The sequence below is a fragment of the Zootoca vivipara genome, chromosome 15 (assembly GCF_965207765.1).
Source record: "Zootoca vivipara chromosome 15, rZooViv2.hap1.1, whole genome shotgun sequence".
Lineage (NCBI taxonomy): Eukaryota > Metazoa > Chordata > Lepidosauria > Squamata > Lacertidae > Zootoca > Zootoca vivipara.
In genome coordinates this window covers 7,312,134-7,328,457 of record NC_142598.1, presented here as the reverse complement: position 1 = coordinate 7,328,457, position 16,324 = coordinate 7,312,134, and the positions used below count along the sequence as shown (strand labels likewise).

The following is a 16,324-nucleotide window of genomic DNA, read 5'->3' as shown; positions in this document are numbered from 1 at the left end:
AGGCAGAGCCACCCACTGACTCAGATGCCTAATAATAAGGAGTTATTCTGGTGGAGTGTCTTCTGTTATTCAAGAAGCCACCCCCCTGGAGCCTGGGTCACACAAATGAAAGGCTAGTCAGTAAGAGCAAGAAGGGCAAGAGATTCCATGTGTTTTCAGTTCCTTTTTGTAATCACACAACAGATTTATTTTTATTCCTATCTATCACAGATCAACTGGGCGGGGAGTTAAGAGGGAACGGTGTCCCTGCCGCTGGGCTCTTTTTCCACCTGGCATGAAGGAGGTGGAAGCCTGCTAGATCTCTCTCCCTCTTCCCTATCCCCACCCTTTATCTTTACTAAATGAATAATTTTATTTCCTATTCAAAAAAGGAGTCCACATAGCATTTTTTTGGGGGGGGGGGTACATGTGATCACATTCTCTTTTCCTCTTAATAAATGCACACTGTTCTAACAACCTTTGTGACACAAAACCTAGAAAGGGATCTCCCCTGCCAGGGGTGCTGACTTGACCCCCCCCCCCACTGCGGGTGCACACTGAGTTGCAGCATAATGGCGTGGTAACGTGACGATGTCATGTTGTGGCATCACGACGAAGCAGCTCCGGCACTGCGGGAGTGACTGGATCACAGCCTCCATGTGCCGCAGTCGCATTGGGCTATGCAGAGAGGCAGGGGGCGGAGGCCAAGTACCCACAGCAAAAAAATTGTGTGTGCCTGTGCCCCCGGGGCTTGCTGGAGATGGTGCCAGTGTCCCCTGCAACTGGATTCATTCTACTGAATGGAATAATTTATTCTTCCACAAGAAGGGCTGCTTTTGGGTCCCCCACTCTGAGCTTTAACTGAGGTCAACTGTAGTTTAGGAAGGAGTAGTGCTTGTTACCTTCCTGCCCAACCAGACTGGTCACCGTGCAGGATGGCCAAGGTGCCCTAATGGGAGGATGACAGGCTTGGTCCTCAGAAAGCTCTGTAGCTTCTATGACCCCCCCCCTTCACACACACAGTACTTCCCTCCTGAGAACTGAGTGGCTGGTCATATATTCCACTGCATACCGCTTCTTATGATAGACAGTTGAGGAAGTTGGGTATGCTTAGACTGGAAAAGAGGAGACTGAGAGGAGATATGACAGCCATCTTCAAATATCTCAAGGGCTGTCACATGGAAGATGGAACAAGCTTGTTTTCTCCAGCTCCGGAGGGTAGGACCCAAACCAATGGCTTCAAGTTACAAGAAAGGAGAGGCTGAATATCTGTTCTGACAGCTGTTCTGACTCCGGTTTTTAAGCAGAGGTTGGGTGGCCATTTTGTCAGGGATGCTCTAGTTGAGATTCCTGCATTGCTGGGGGTTGGACTAGGTGACCCATTCCAACTCTACAATTCTATGGTTCTAAGATTTTCTAGTTACAGGTAGGTAGCCGTGTTGGTCTGCCGTAGTCAAAACAAAATTAAAAAATTCCTTCCTGTAGCACCTTAGAGACCAACTAAGTTTGTCATTGGTATGAGCTTTCGTGTGCATGCACACTTCTTCAGATACCAGATTTTCTGTTTACCAGCATGTTTGGACAAAATTGCTTTGGCTACCCCATCTCACTGCATCATGTGCTCTTTTCCCAAATAAAAATGTAGCACACATTCCGAGAAGAATGGATGAATGAAGGCAGGAGAGCCATCACCTCAGTTTCCTACGCCTGTGACAAACAACCATGCCCTGCTTCTGTAGGCTTTGGGCGCTGCTGTTTTATACTTAGTTCTGCTTTAGCATCTATTTCACAACGGATCAAAAAACCAAATGTAAAACACACCATTCAAATGAACCAACACATAACATCAGTGGTGGAAAACCCAAACCCTCTACCAATTTAACCCCACAGCCCAAATGGCACCCAATGAATCTTAGCCGTATGTCTGAGACACTTCCGGGCTCAATGTTTGGGGGATCTCCAAGAGGGAAGAGAAGGCAGGCTTCCTTAAGTGTGGGGCAAGCACTAAGAACACCTTCCTACGCCCCCTTTGCTGTCAAACTGTGAGACACAAACACCATCCCTGTACCCCTGACAGTTCCTAGGCTTGGACCCAGCAGGACTTAGGCCCACCTCACACTGTATATTTTAAGAAGCTCATTTTCCTTCCCTGTACTTTCTACCTGCTTCCCTTCCCGGCATTCTCACACAAGGCTCCTCTCTTCCATTTGCCCATTATGCTCCTTGCCAATCACCCATGCCTTCTCTTTTCCTCTCACCCACTAATCACATTCCTCCTAAGCCTTCTTCCTGGCTGCTTCCAGCACCATCTGGGCTTCTTTTCCCTCCCACCTCATCCATGGATATTCTGTGCCTCTCTTCCACTTGTCTCCCAGATCTCCCATGTGAACCTTCCTTCTCTTTCCCCCTCATATGCCTGCCTGGACTTTTCTTTCTCTATCGTAAGAGTGGAGGAGGCAAATGGGGAACGTCGTGCATTTTCTCCAACTTCCACTCATCCCCCCCATTGTGTTTTTCCCCAATTTATCTGCCTCCTTCCCTTTTCCTGCACATCTGCTATGCTACTACTGTGCGTAGCTGCCACAGATACACAGTCAAACCTTGGCTGTCGAACGTAATCTGTTCCGGAAGCCCATTTGGCTTCCGAAATGTTCAACAACTGAGGCATGGATACTGATTGGTAGCAGGAGCTTCCTGCACTCAAGCAGAAGCTGCGTAGGATATTCAGCTTCCAAAAAACATTCAAAAACCAGAGCATTTACTTCCTGGTTTTCGGCGTTCAGGAGCCAAAACAGAGACGTTTGGGAGCCGAGGTTTGACTGTATTGCTGGTGCAAAACCAGTGTGCCATGAGTTCAAGAACTGCACCCCATGATCCTCAGCTGTTGCGCAAGGAGTTGGGGAGTGCACTTGTGCGATGGCACGTAGCTTCATGGGCACCCCTAGAATTGCTGTTTGGGTCGCCACCCTTGGCGCTGCTGCTACCTCTACCCAAGTCAGGGTGCAAGGAAGTCAGCTGCTTCCACAACTCCCAGGGAGTCATCTAACATGTGGAATTCATAACTCGAGCTGAAAGTTTTAGGCCGTCAACTAAAGCTTGGGTTGATTATCAGGTGGGGCTCCAAGCACATTTATTTTACTGTTCAGGTCCCAGCGTATGGTCATGGTTTTTTAAAAAATAAATAAATTAAAGGTGGCCTTTTGTTTTGACAGTCATGATGATGATGATGATATAATGATGATGATAATTTATTTATTTATACCCCGCCCAGCCACTCTGGGCGGCTCCCAACAGAACATTAAAAACACGGTAAAAGATCAAACATTAAAGTGAGATGATGAGTCTGTTTATTATGTTTATGCCCCAGTCCCTGTCCCAAAGTTCTATTAGCCAGAAGGGCTCATAGCTGCCTTTTCTCGCGAGGAAGCCTATTCAGCATAAGGGAATTTCCCTTTAAAAAAGGGATAACTTGGCAGCTATGGAAGGGCTTTGGGTTTGGCGTGGGGAGAACAGCTATGGGAATAGGGAGGAAGTGTCACTCTGCCACTGACAAATTCTGACCTGCCAAAAGTTATCCATTGGGAAACCTACTTTGGAGCTCATTGGTCATTCCCAATTGCAAATATCACCTTTAGGTAGGGATGGAAAACTCCCTCCATCCCCGCCACAGTCGTAAGGCTGCTCATGGCTTGGGGGGGGGGGACTGCTTACTTACATAACAAAGGAGTGTAAATTAATTGCATTCAGGCAACAAATTCTGGCTTTAGCCCAGTGGTCCCCAACTTTTTTTTTGGCCACGCCCCACCTAAGCATCTCTAAAATCATGATATCCCCCCCATGACATAATTCTTAATATTCAAAAAGTGAACTCCTATTCACGTGGAGGAAGGCCATTAACTGTTAATAACTCATTCTCGAATTGCACCCCTTAAAAAATCAAATCCCTCCCCCGTGGGGCGTGTGCCCACGTTGGGAACCACGGCTTTGGCTGTGATTTCCAGCTGCTGCCAGTAGAGACCGAACGCCCAATGGTAAATAGAGGGCTTTAGTTGCATGCACCCAAGTGAGTAGCCAGATTTCCTTTGGTTTGTTTTCCTGCACAAAAGCCCACCAAAATGGGGTGGCTGCCTGACGTCAAGTAGGTACAGCAGCTTGCTTTTCCCTCTTTCCCCAGGATCAAGCTCGTGATGTGGATGTAGCGGCAGAAACATTGAGCAGCGGTATGAAGAGAGAGAGAGAGAGAGAGAGGGAGAGAGAGAGAGTTGTGTCTATGTGTGAAGAGTTGGGGTAGACAGCACAGAGCTGGGGTGCGCGGTTGGTGCCCCCCCTTTGTACTGACCTCTGTGAACTCCTCTGTCTCAGGGGTGTTGGATCCTCCGCTATCATGCTCTTCCACATACAGCACATCTGACGAGAACAGGGTTTGGAAAGAGCCAAAGGGGGAGAGCCAAGGGAACAAGGCTTTAGCAACCCCATTGTCATTCATGAAAGCACAGAAAGGGTGAAACCGAGACATGTGCATACAGCCATGCATATATGCCGATGCACATGCCTGTGTTACGTACATGCACACACGGCGGCATGCTAAGGCGTGGGGGGTATGTGTGTGATGGAGAGGTCCACGTGTCAAGGTGACAAATCAGGAGGCGGAAGCATGCGCTCGCTAAGACAAATCACAGGCTTGCATGCACCTTAGCACACACCTTGGGAACAGATGCACAAACACCTGCGGGTAGGCGGGTTCACATATACTTACATTCACACCGGAATACGACGTCAGCTGTGCTACCCTGCTCACACAAATGCATGCCCATGCCCATTTAACACACACACAGATACAGATAGTTTATGCCAAATTGCAAATGTGAGATGCAATCGCTCCGTCGTCTGGGGCCTTGGAGACCACTCAGCTCTCCAGCGTTGGCACGTGAGCTTGGTTTGGCTTACCTGGGTGTCAGCACTTTGACACCACGTAGACTCACCTTGAGCAACTACCAACCCTGTCCCTGGGTCAAACAATCAGCGACAGGTCTATACAACGTTCCCCCATGGGGATGAAACAGCTTAAGAAGAGCCAAATGTGACTGGGAAACCAGCCTGAGAGGAAAGCATTCAACATGCCCTTGGCCTGCACCGCTCGGACAGCCAGTGTGGCATAATGGCTAGAGTGTTGGACTAGAACATGGGGGGGGGCAGGGTTCAAATCCCCACTCAGCCATGAAGCTCACTGGGTGACCTGGGGCCAGTCACTGTCCTTCAGCCTAACCTACCTGACAGAGTTGTTGTGAGGGTAAAATGAAAGGGGGTGGGGAGAAGTGTGTTCACCACCTTCAGCTTCTTGGAGAAGAGGAGGGATAGAAATATAACAGACAGATAGGCAGATAGATTTGGAGTCCTGGAGACTATAGCAAAAGTGTTAGGTTGGGGTATTAGTGTTAGGTTGTATATAACTACATTTTGCCCCTCAGTTTACACAGATAAACCAAGAAGCACACCCTGACTGACCATTGAAATCTGCCATATAAGATTAAGGCATCAAATGCTAGCTGGTTCAGCCCAATTTAAGATTTCAAAATCAAGAAGTTTATTGACGGAGCTAAAGGGTAAAAGGTAAAGGTAAAGGACCCCTGGACAGTTAAGTCCACTCAAAGGTGACTATGGGGTGTGGCATTCATCTCGCTTTTCAGGCCGAGGGAGCCTGTGTTTGTCCACAGGCAGCTTTCCAGGTCATGTGGCCAGCAGGACTAAACTGCTTCTGGCACAACAGAACACTGTGACGGAAGCCAGAGCGCACAGAAACGCTGTTTACCTTCCTGCCGCAGTGGTACCTATTTATCTACTTGCACTGGTGTGCTTTCGAACTGCTAGGTTGGCAGGAGCTTGGACAAAGCAGGGGCTCACCCCATCGCATGGATTCGCACTGCTGACCTTCTGATCAACAAGCCCAAGAGACTCCGTGGTTTAGACCACCTTGAGACCAAAGCAAGCATGCTTTCTAACCTGACAAGTTCATAAATAAGATACCAGGGCGGTGAACAGTATTTTAAAAAAACGTTTCATCCTTTCAGTCATAATGTAGATTCACACATATGTGGTCTTTCCCCCCCCAGGTGTCATGTATCTGTGATACACAATCATTTGAACAAATAAATGTCTTGGCTACTAATGTGTGTGTGAACTAGGTCCAGATTTACACAGCAAGGGTCAATGCTTGGGATCTCTTAGTGGCAAAGGCTTCACTGATCTGTATTAATAAGGGAACCAAAGAATGTATCTTATCATCATCCAAAGTGCCTTTCTATATCCGACTGAAGTCCTGTGTTCTCCACAAAAATCCCAGCAGTAAGCTAAGGAATTGTCCAATGGGACACGGTCTATCCATGATCTATCCTGTCTTAGGGGATGCTCTGTTAAGGACTTTGTCCCCGAGGAATCCTGGATGAGTTTGACCTCTTTGTTAAGATACTGGAAGTATGTCAAGGCTAGAAGCTGTCCTGACACCCACTCCCACCAGTGACATCACACCCTTGGTGTGTTTTTCTGTCCTGCTTAACAAGTAGATCACCCTAAACAATAAGCCCGCACATGAAGAGGTTACCCTGAACACCGTAGAGGAAATGTGAATGGCCCACGCATGAAGAATCCTCATGAGGGGGAAAGGGGGATGGAACAGCCTGTGCTTCTTGGAACCCATGTAAAGCCAAACTCCACAGCTAACAGGACGGGTCACTTGCCACATAGCCACAGAGGTTACAAGATGATCATGCGATCACATGCATGAAATCACATACACATATGTTCACATAACACAGTAGGTACTGTGGCCCAGGTACATACGTGGAATGCAGCCTGCTTTCCTGCAGGTGATTTTTTGTTGAATTACCTGGGAAGGGATCTCGGGTAAGTCCCAGCTGGCTGATGATGTAGCGAGGGATATCGGTCTTCATCAGGTGTCCCTCTTTGGCATGGTCCTCAGCAGCTTCCAATAAGTGGTAAAACTCCTCGGGATTAAACTCCTAGGGAGCAGCAGAACAGCTCAGAGTTAGGCCCTGCTTTGGATTGGATCAGGCCTCTTCCCCTAAGACTGCTGGAAGCTAGCAGCAATGAGCTGCCTTTGCTTTTCCACAAAAGGGAGAGTTGGTGTGGTGTAATGGTCAGAGCGCTAGGAACGGGATCAGAATATCCTGGGGCGAGCCTCAACCAGCCACTCTTTCTTTCTCTTTGCCTAACCTACCTCGCAGGGCAATTGTTAGAGTAGAAGGGCACAGTCCCCAAGCACACTGTCCTGAGCTTCTTGAAGGAAAAGTGGAATAATAAGTTTGGGGGTTGGATCAAATGGGTTCTTTGGGGGTTTCCTTCAATCCTGTGACTTCATAGGTAAAGGTAAAGGGACCCCTGACCATCAGGTCCAGTCGTGACCGACTCTGGGGTTGCGCGCTCATCTCGCATTATTGGCCCAGGGAGCCAGCGTACAGCTTCCAGGTCATGTGGCCAGCATGACAAAGCCACTTCTGGCAAACCAGAGCAGTGCACGGAAACGCCGTTTACCTTCCCTTATTTATCTACTTGCACTTTGATGTGCTTTCTTGCATTTTGACGTTGGCAGGACTAGGACCAAATTCTGTAGAAACAGGAAGGCTGCTAAAATGATCAAACTAGTTTCTTTACTGCATCTGTTAAGTACAGTGGTACCTCTACTTACGAATAACTCTACTTACAAATGTTTCTACTTAAGAACGGAGCTCCGTCCGCCATCTTGGATGCGGTTTAGATAGGATTTTTTTCTACTTACGAATTTTTAGATAGGGTTGCTTCGACTTACGGATTTTTCTCCCAATGCATTCCTATGGGATTCGATTTACAATTTTTTTTGACTTACGAATGTGCGATCGGAATGCATTAAATTCGTACGTAGAGGTACCACTGTATCTACTTTGTCATATAAGCTAGGGCAATGAGTTGCCACCAAATCTGCCTGGCTGGAGGGATGCCACCGAGGGGAAAGAGAACAAAAGAGACTGGAGTTTTTTGTGCAAAAATCCAAAGTTATGGCTTTGGTGCCCCCGCTTACTCTGCCACAGAAACTTAATAGGGGAGCAGGATCTGTTGGGAGTGTTAATGCTATGGGTTTTCTATCTTCTGCACAGACTATCTGTCTATGGAAGCAAGATCATACAGCACAGAAGCACTATCTGTCTCTATCAAGGGAATCAAACCTAAAATATGTGCTGGTACCCTTGAAACTTCTCACCATTCAGGGACTTGGGTGTGCAAAACATTATTTTATCCACAAAAAGCATAGGATTTTACCATAGTAAGCAGGCTATAGATTCTCTTTGGGTTACTTGTTTAGAAACAAAGGCCTGCAAAAATGGGGTGCTGTGGGCCATAGAAAAAGGCTGGTGCAACATGGATTGGCCTGAGGTTACAAGATGGTTAGGCTTATGCTAAATGATGAATTGGGGGTCCTCCCATTTTATTCAACGATATCAAATATACCAACTGTGATGCAGACTGATTTATGTTGCTGAGCCGGGGATTTCTGTGTTTGTGCTGTGCTCCCCTACAGGGAGTGAGTGAAGGAATTATGTGACTTGAGGTTTCGATCTGAACCATTATATTGCTGTGTGGTGATTTTGCAGTTTGCTTAATATGACAAAATAATTGTCACATAGGTCTGTGAACTGGGTTGCAACCTCTTTGTGAATCAGAAATTCAGCTAAGTTTTACTCAGTACTGGCATTCATAGACCAAACTTGGCCATGCTTATTGATTTCAATGGGGCTACCTAGTTGATCACACCACCCTAATTTAAAAATAATGTAGGCTACAGAGCTAGCTGCAGGAATTTAGGTTGCTTCTAAGGAATGAGACAAGCTGACCAGGCTATGGAAGAGTAATCAAAAGAAAGATTCTGACTGCAATGTGTTTGGTTTTGTGGAGTTGGAAAGGATGGGGAGAGAGAAAGCAGTAGACAGGGAATTAGAGAGATGAGACTGGGGGGTTATTATAGAAAAATAGGAATTTGAAGTGTTCCAACTTAACCTTGGTGAAAGCTTTATGTGCGGGTATTTTTGCTTCCCTTGAACTCCCAGGTCGAAAGGAAACAGTATCAGGGGAACCAGTCCCAGTTCCTGTGCTAGAAGAACTAAAGGAGGAACAGAATCATTTGCCCAACACTGTTTCCTTCAGATCTGGCTGACAGAGAGATTCTTCATCAGTCAGTCGCAAGCCAACAGCCAGTGGAGAAAAACACTTGAAAAAGGAATAAGGAAATCAAACAGCTTCACATCAGCCAGCTTTTGGCAAAAACAAACTGACAACTAAGTGTGTGTGTGTGTGTGATAAAAAGAGGCGTAATCAGTTGCTTTCCTCTCTACTGCTACTCTCCTCCTTTTCAAACAAGGGATGCCCACATAAGCACAGCAACTGATACTGCATTGGCTTGGCACAGCCTCCTGCTCCTCAAACCGCCTGGCGACTAGCAAGGCTGAGGAAGCGCATCCTGTGATTGGATGGTATGTTGCCAGGGAAACTGGCAGGTGGGTGAAAGCTGATGCCCTGTGTGCTCTCTGTGGATGGCGGAGAGCAGAGCCAGGATTAAGAGGCAGAAGGAGAAGCAACTGGTACCAAAGCTCAAGAGTGCCTGGCTAATACTTAAGTTGTGGTGCAAAGGACTGAAGACTTTTCCTGGACTATGGCTCCTCCCCACATACAGGACTGATGAACAGGCACCAGGATGAACACCTACCACATGGGGAACAAGGCTGGTGAAAGTAACACAAGCCAGGACATCCTTTGTAGGCAATATTAAGGGCTGGCCCAAGATGTGCTGGGGCAACACCAAATCCAAATTGCTGCCTCACCTCTAATTAGAATGAAAAATGACCTGAGGAAGTCTTCTGTTAAAGCCCTGTTTAAACAAATGAGCACTGGGCCGTACTCAGGAGAACTTCCTGGGCAATTAAGTACTTGCCACCCTTAATTTCTTGACCAACATTGCTGCCCTATAGCTGCCTCTTTCACTTTCTGCCTCATAGAAACAGATACAGAGCAAGGATAGTGAACACGTGGCTCTCCAGCAGTGTTTGGACTCCAACTTCCACCAGCCACAATGGTTCAATAGATTTCCTCCCCTTCCCAATGATTTTCACTACAGTCATACCTCGGTTTGCGACTGCAATCCGTTCCGCAGAGCCGGTCGCTCCCCGAATCGGCGGCTCCCCGATGCATGCTTCTGCGCATGCGCGAAGCACCAATAGAGCGCTTCTGTACACACACACGCTGTGCAGATCGCTTTTGCGCATCCGAGCGCCACGGAACCCGGATGTAAACACTTCTAGGTCCGCGGCGGTCGGAAACCGAAGCGGTCGGAAACCGAGGTTTGACTGTACCGGTATGATCAAATGCTTCTTTGGCTCTGTGTGCCCTTTTCCTTAACCCAGTGGTTTTCAACCGGTGTGCCGTGGCACCCTCTCATGTCTGAGGCCCTCTCATGTCTCTGCCTCCCAAAGGCTTGCCCAGCTGTTTATTGCAGCAGCCCTGGCTATAAGCTTTTGGGAGGCACCTCCCTTTGGGGCAGGGGGCACAGCTCAGAGACCACGGATGGCGGCAGCAGCTAGAGGACTCCAAAAGAGAAGGGAGAGGAGAGGAGGTTGAGGGAACACTCAAGGGAGGGTGTTCAAAAAAGGGGTGAGAGGCTGCCAGCTCTGCAGGCAAGGGGTGACAGAACTGGGCTCCTGAGCCCCACAGGGATACCGCAGAAAAAATGTAGTTAGTTAAGGGAGCCATGGACTCAAAAAGGTTGAAAACCTCTGCCTTAACTTTTTGTGTGCAGTCTGATAGTTATTGAGTAATACCCTGTATTTACATCATGCTTTTTCATTTTGACTGCATGACTGGTGTTGAAAATACCAGTGGGCTGTGGCTCATTTTAAGCTCTGATAGTGCATGGTTAGGATGGAGACAAGAACCCCTGAATTAGCTTCCCAGCTCTGGAAGAGGAGGTAGCCCTGGGAGAAGAGGTGGCATTCATTTGTGGTCTCCCACCCCTGGCTATGCTTCTTTTGTATTATCTATGGCATATATTTAAAAACCATTGCCCCATCTCCTATCCCTTTAAGGTCCTCTCAACCTAGGCTACAATGCAATTATTAAAAAAAACTTGATATAGAGGCAACAGGATGCATGGCAGCACTCTTAAAATACATGTCCTTCTAAAATACCATGTTTTGGAGAGTGCACCCTCTAGAGACAAAGGGAACTGGAAACTTCTGGGGTCCATTGGTGGGGATAGCCAATGGGCCTTGAACAAAGGGAGATGATTTCAGTAGGCCTTGTGTTGAGTTAGAGCAGCTATGTTCATGCATTCCATTCATTTTAAGGAACTTTGTGCGCACACGTGATTTTTATGTTCTTCCTAAAGCATGTACTGTACATTGCCTTCTCGTTTGCTGTGCACAGCCCACACGCTGTCCCTCAGGGATGTCCTATGTTGTACTTGTAAGAGTTCCTTCAAATGGACCATTAATTGCTACTGTGTGCAAAACATGCCTCTGCAGATGTGTTGTAGGCTCTAGCTGGGTACAATACTTTGTGTGTGTGATGTTAGAACCCACAACACATCTCCTATCTGCCGGCCACTTCATTGTGAATTTATGTTTTGAGTGTTCTGGTGGCTCCCTGCAACTCCTTTGCAGCAACATGCATTAGCAAATGAATAATGAGGATGGAGGGAGAACAGCAAATGGCACTCTTCTCCCCATCCCCACAGCAACGCTACCTGTCACAATCCCAGAGTCAATGACCAAGATACCAAAGAGGCAACAGGGCTAGTGGCTGAGGTGGTGGACTAGGTTCCTGCCTTTGAGCGTGATACTGAGCCCACTGAACCTGAGGCTGGCAGACAGGGAGCTCCAGGGCTGGATCCCACAGAACCAGAGCCCATAAACCCACAGCCTTCCCCTTGACCTGAGGAAGTGAGCACCTCACCAGCCCAACAGGCAGGAGAGCATGGAGTGATCTTGATGCGAACATGTGGGAAGATAGCAAGTGACAACAGATTCATACAGCTTTGACTTCTCGCCAATTCCTAGGGAAGCAGACAGGCACGTATACCGCTCAGGGCCTCACCAGGCATTCCAGCAGCCGGGCTGGTCGGGAGATGATAATGAGCAGCTTCTTCACAAGCTGAGTGACAAAGGTCACCTCCTCGCTCTCAGAGCGCTCATAGGCCTGTAAGCAATGGAAGAAGGTGCTTGTTAGAGAAGGGTTTGGGTTGCAGTCATCTCCATGTTCTTGCTATCACCCCACTCAGAGTCCCTGCTCTCACATAGCTTGTTTAGTCCATCACGGTTGCTTCCATCATAACTTGCTGCCACTCACACCTAAACCCAAATTTATCCAGAAAATACTCCAAGCCAACCCTCCCTTTGACCACTGTTGCCCCTCCCTCCCTATCTTTTTTATTCACTGCCGTGCAGAACCGACTTCTTCCGCACATCTTGCCGTACACTGCACATTCACTGAGAAGGCTCCGTGCTCACATCTTTCAGAAGTTTCTCCATGTTTTCCTGCAGCTCATAGAAGTAGACAGTGGTGATGAGGCCTTCCTGGGACTTGGCTAAACAGTCTCGTGCCAGCTCAATGACTTGGTGGTGGATGAAGCTGAGAGCCCCGTCAGCCAAGGGCAACACACTGTCTGGTTCGTAGCTCTTGATGAAGTCTTGCAGCTTCTCTTCCATCTGCGCCGTGGCCTGTGGGGGTAAGAAATTGGAGCTCTTGTGTCAGGAAAAAGAGGAGCATAGTAAATAACCCAGAATAGGCATTGCTCCTTTTTTCAAAGCTAGGGAAAGTATAAGGGAATCCTGATTCCCAGGCCCTCAACTACAACCCAGTTCATAGCACTCTCCCTGTAAACCCCCCCCCGAAAATCTATGAATTCTGGGTCATGAGAGCCCTTCCTTTTTATCATCTTCCTCTAAAACAGGGGTGGCCAACTCCCAAGAAACTGCGATCTACTCACAGAGTTAAAGACTGGCAGTGATCTACCCCCTTTTGAGGAGTTCAGGTCAAAGTCGTTGAGCTTTTTTTAGGGAAGAGGGAAGCCCGTTTCTTGGGTGTTCAGGTCAAAGTTTTTGAGCTTTTTTTATTAGGAAGGAAAGCCCTGTTGTGTGGGGTTCAGGTCAAACTTGTTGAGCTTCTTTTAGGGAAGAGGGAAGGCCTGTTTTTTTGGGGGGTGAAGGGCCAAAATGTTGAGTTTTTTTAGGGGAGCCCAAGTTGTTCAGCTTCTTTGGGGGGAGCCACTGATCTACCAGTGATCTACCACAGACGTCCAGTGATCTACCGGTAGATCACGATCTACCTGTTGGACGTGCCTGCTCTAAAAGAATCACTTGCTATATCACAACTGTACCACAGTAAGACATGACATCTAACAAGGCACATCCAACCTCAGCGGCTCTCTTTCTTTTTCCGTCTTATAAGGCACAAGGTATTTCTCTTCTCCATCATATCTATTTATATAAATAACAATTGCACACCCTAGTCAGGTATCATTATACATGTCTGCTTCCATTTCTGGGCCCAGTTCTTATTCTCTCTCTCCATTACCCTTTCTCAGTGTGTTTGTTTGGAATGTGGGCTATTGCAATAATCATGAGAGAATGAGACAAAGTAAAGCAATGAGACACTGCTCCGGGCAAGAGTATTCAAGTTTTAAAATGCAAATTGAGAGCTGATCCACACTCTTTCCGGAGACGACCCACGGTGTAAAACTCCGTGTCAAAGTGCCCCCTTTTCTGCTGTGAAATCCCACGCTTTAAAGCTCAATCGGAGCAAAAGGAAAACCACAGAAAAACCAAATGGAAATTTGCTCCAATTGAGCGCTAAAGAGCAGGTTTTTGCAGAGAAAGCTCCAGGACAAAACACACACATACACACACACTTGAACTGAGAGATTTTAAGCATGGAGCTGTGTCCAGAATGAGTGGGACAGAAAAAAGCCCTAAATTTACATGCTAAGTGTCAATACAGGTAGATTGTCCATCTCCTGTCAATGGAAAGTGGCTCATTGAAACAGATCCCTTTGCCTCTAGCAGCCATTTTCCAGGATTCCAGGCAAAATGGTCCCTGTAGGATGTTCTTTGATGGAAACGAAATCTTTAGATTCTGCCTCCGACTGTAACCCTTACCTTGGGGAATCGTTCCTTGTACACATGATTCATCATTACTATCTCATTGTCATAGGAGGATGGAGACCGGCCCGGGCTGCGAAGGAATAAGAATGCATCAACTCCTGGTATCTTCTATTTTCCTGCACTCCCCATCGCCCTGAATTCTATTTGGGCATTTCTCACTTTTCTTTATTACTACTTCATCTTTATTCTTTCATTGCTAATGGTGAAAAATATACTACCCTGTTTCCCCGAAAATAAGACACGGTCTTATATTTATTTTTCTTCAACAAGACACACTATGGCTTATTTTCAGGGGATGTCTTATTTTTTATTATGCATCCAGCCTCGCCTCTTCCTTGGCACCCTCCAAAACTGTGCCTATCACTATGTCTTATTTTCAGGGTATGGCTTATATTGCGCAAATGCTTAGAAATTCTGCTATGGCTTATTTTATGGGTATGTCTTATTTTCGGGGAAACCGGGTATATGGAAGAAGCAGGGAGAAGGAAGATTGGGATCTATGGTAAATCTCTGGGTACTTTGCAGAAGACTTGGAAAGAGTTTTTTACACGCACAAAAGACTTCCCTCTCACTTTCTGAATAAGGCTGTTGAAATAAAGAAAACATGGTGGTATCAGAATGGATTTTGGTGTGAAAGGACTCTGAGGTCAGTTGTACTACTGAAATCAAACTCATGGGCTGAGTGTGTGCTCAAAGGCACCACACTCTTCATTTCCAAGTGTCTCATGCACTTGGTTTCCAGCAGTTCCAGTAAAATAGAAAACAGATTCCGAGACCCCAGCCCCTGCATACCAGACCTGTCCAGCAGGCATCTGTTGCATTGGACACACAAGAGGAAACTCAGGAACTGTCAGCAGCAGTGTGGTGTATCAGTTGGTAGTGAAAGATCAGTGTGGTGTTCAGTATTACCCATATTGCTTCCTATACAGTCAAACCTCGGATCCCAAACGCCTCCATTGTGGAACATTTCAGCTCCCAAACACCAAAAACCCGGAAGTAAATGCTCCAGTTTTCGAACATTTTTCGGAAGCTGAACATCCAACACAGCTTCCACCTGAATGCAGGAAGCTCCTGAAACCAATCGGAAGCCGTGCATCAGTTGTCAAACATTTCGGAAGACGAACGGGATTCCAGAACAGATTACGTTCGACAACTGAGGTTTGACTGTATTATCCTATTGCTTTCCTTAACCAAAGGCAACACTTTCAGAATGGCACACAAACCTGCTTTGCAAGATATACAGGAACCATTAACAGGAGCTATTTAATCACACTTCTCTTAAATTAATTGCTTCCCAGCAGGCATGGCAGTAGAGGAGCCTTTTGTATTCAACCTGTTTAACCTTTCCTCCTGGCCTGGATCATACCAATGTGAGAAAGTACTCTTAGAAGTTCAACAGGTAGGTTAGGTAAATATATATAGGTTTGCAGCCTAATGGCAGAATTCAAATAACTAATCCCATCAGTCTTTATCACATTTGAAATGCAACAAAAGTCATATTTGCTGAGTTGCTAAGTGGTTTTGTGCTTATTTTCTTAGATGCTCCTGAACAAATCGCCTCCTGAATGCCGCAAATCCGGAAGTGAGTGTTCCAATTTGCAAACGTTTTTTGGAAGCCAAACGTCCGATGCAGCTTCCGCGGCTTCCGACTGAGTGCAAGAAGCTCCTGCAGCCAATCGGAAGCCGCGCCTTGGTTTTCAAACCATATTGGGAGTCGAACGGACTCCTGGAACGGATTAAATCCGAGAACCAAGGTACGACTGTATTCCTTTTTGTCTACGTAAACCTCATTCATTCTTTAAGATTACTGGAGGCCTTTCAGTTGCTGCTGGACTGTGACTCCCATCAGCTCTGATCACTTGGCATCCTGGCTGGGGCTGATGGAGCCGGTGTCCAGCAGGATCAGGAGAACCAGAGATTCCCCACTTCCTAGAGGCAGATTCAGAGCACAGATCATTGCACTAAAATGCTTCTTAGCAAATACACTCCATTGTTGTTGTTGTTGTTGTTGTTGTTGTTGTTGTTTTGGGGGGGAGCTTAGGATCTACCCATGCCAGCCAGGGTTGACCCTGAATCAAACTGGAACACTGGTCTTTTATCCCATTCTATAGACCTTCAATAATTTCACTGCAAGTCTCTCATTTGCT

The 16,324-nt window shown here is 46.9% G+C and overlaps 1 protein-coding gene across 3 annotated transcripts in view; it reads right to left on the bottom strand.

Annotated features, from left to right (window-relative positions):
* The window catches only part of MAST1 (microtubule associated serine/threonine kinase 1), a 97,895-nt gene that overhangs the window by 20,040 nt on the left and 61,531 nt on the right, over positions 1 to 16,324 (bottom strand). For all 3 annotated transcript variants that reach the window (XM_035140889.3, XM_035140885.3, XM_035140888.3), the window contains 5 exons: positions 14,172 to 14,247; positions 12,525 to 12,734; positions 12,112 to 12,213; positions 6,863 to 6,995; positions 4,319 to 4,386 (listed from right to left, as the gene is read on the bottom strand). In XM_035140889.3, coding sequence (XP_034996780.3) covers positions 4,319 to 4,386; positions 6,863 to 6,995; positions 12,112 to 12,213; positions 12,525 to 12,734; positions 14,172 to 14,247 — 589 coding nt within the window. The remainder of the gene's footprint in view (positions 1 to 4,318; positions 4,387 to 6,862; positions 6,996 to 12,111; positions 12,214 to 12,524; positions 12,735 to 14,171; positions 14,248 to 16,324) is intronic.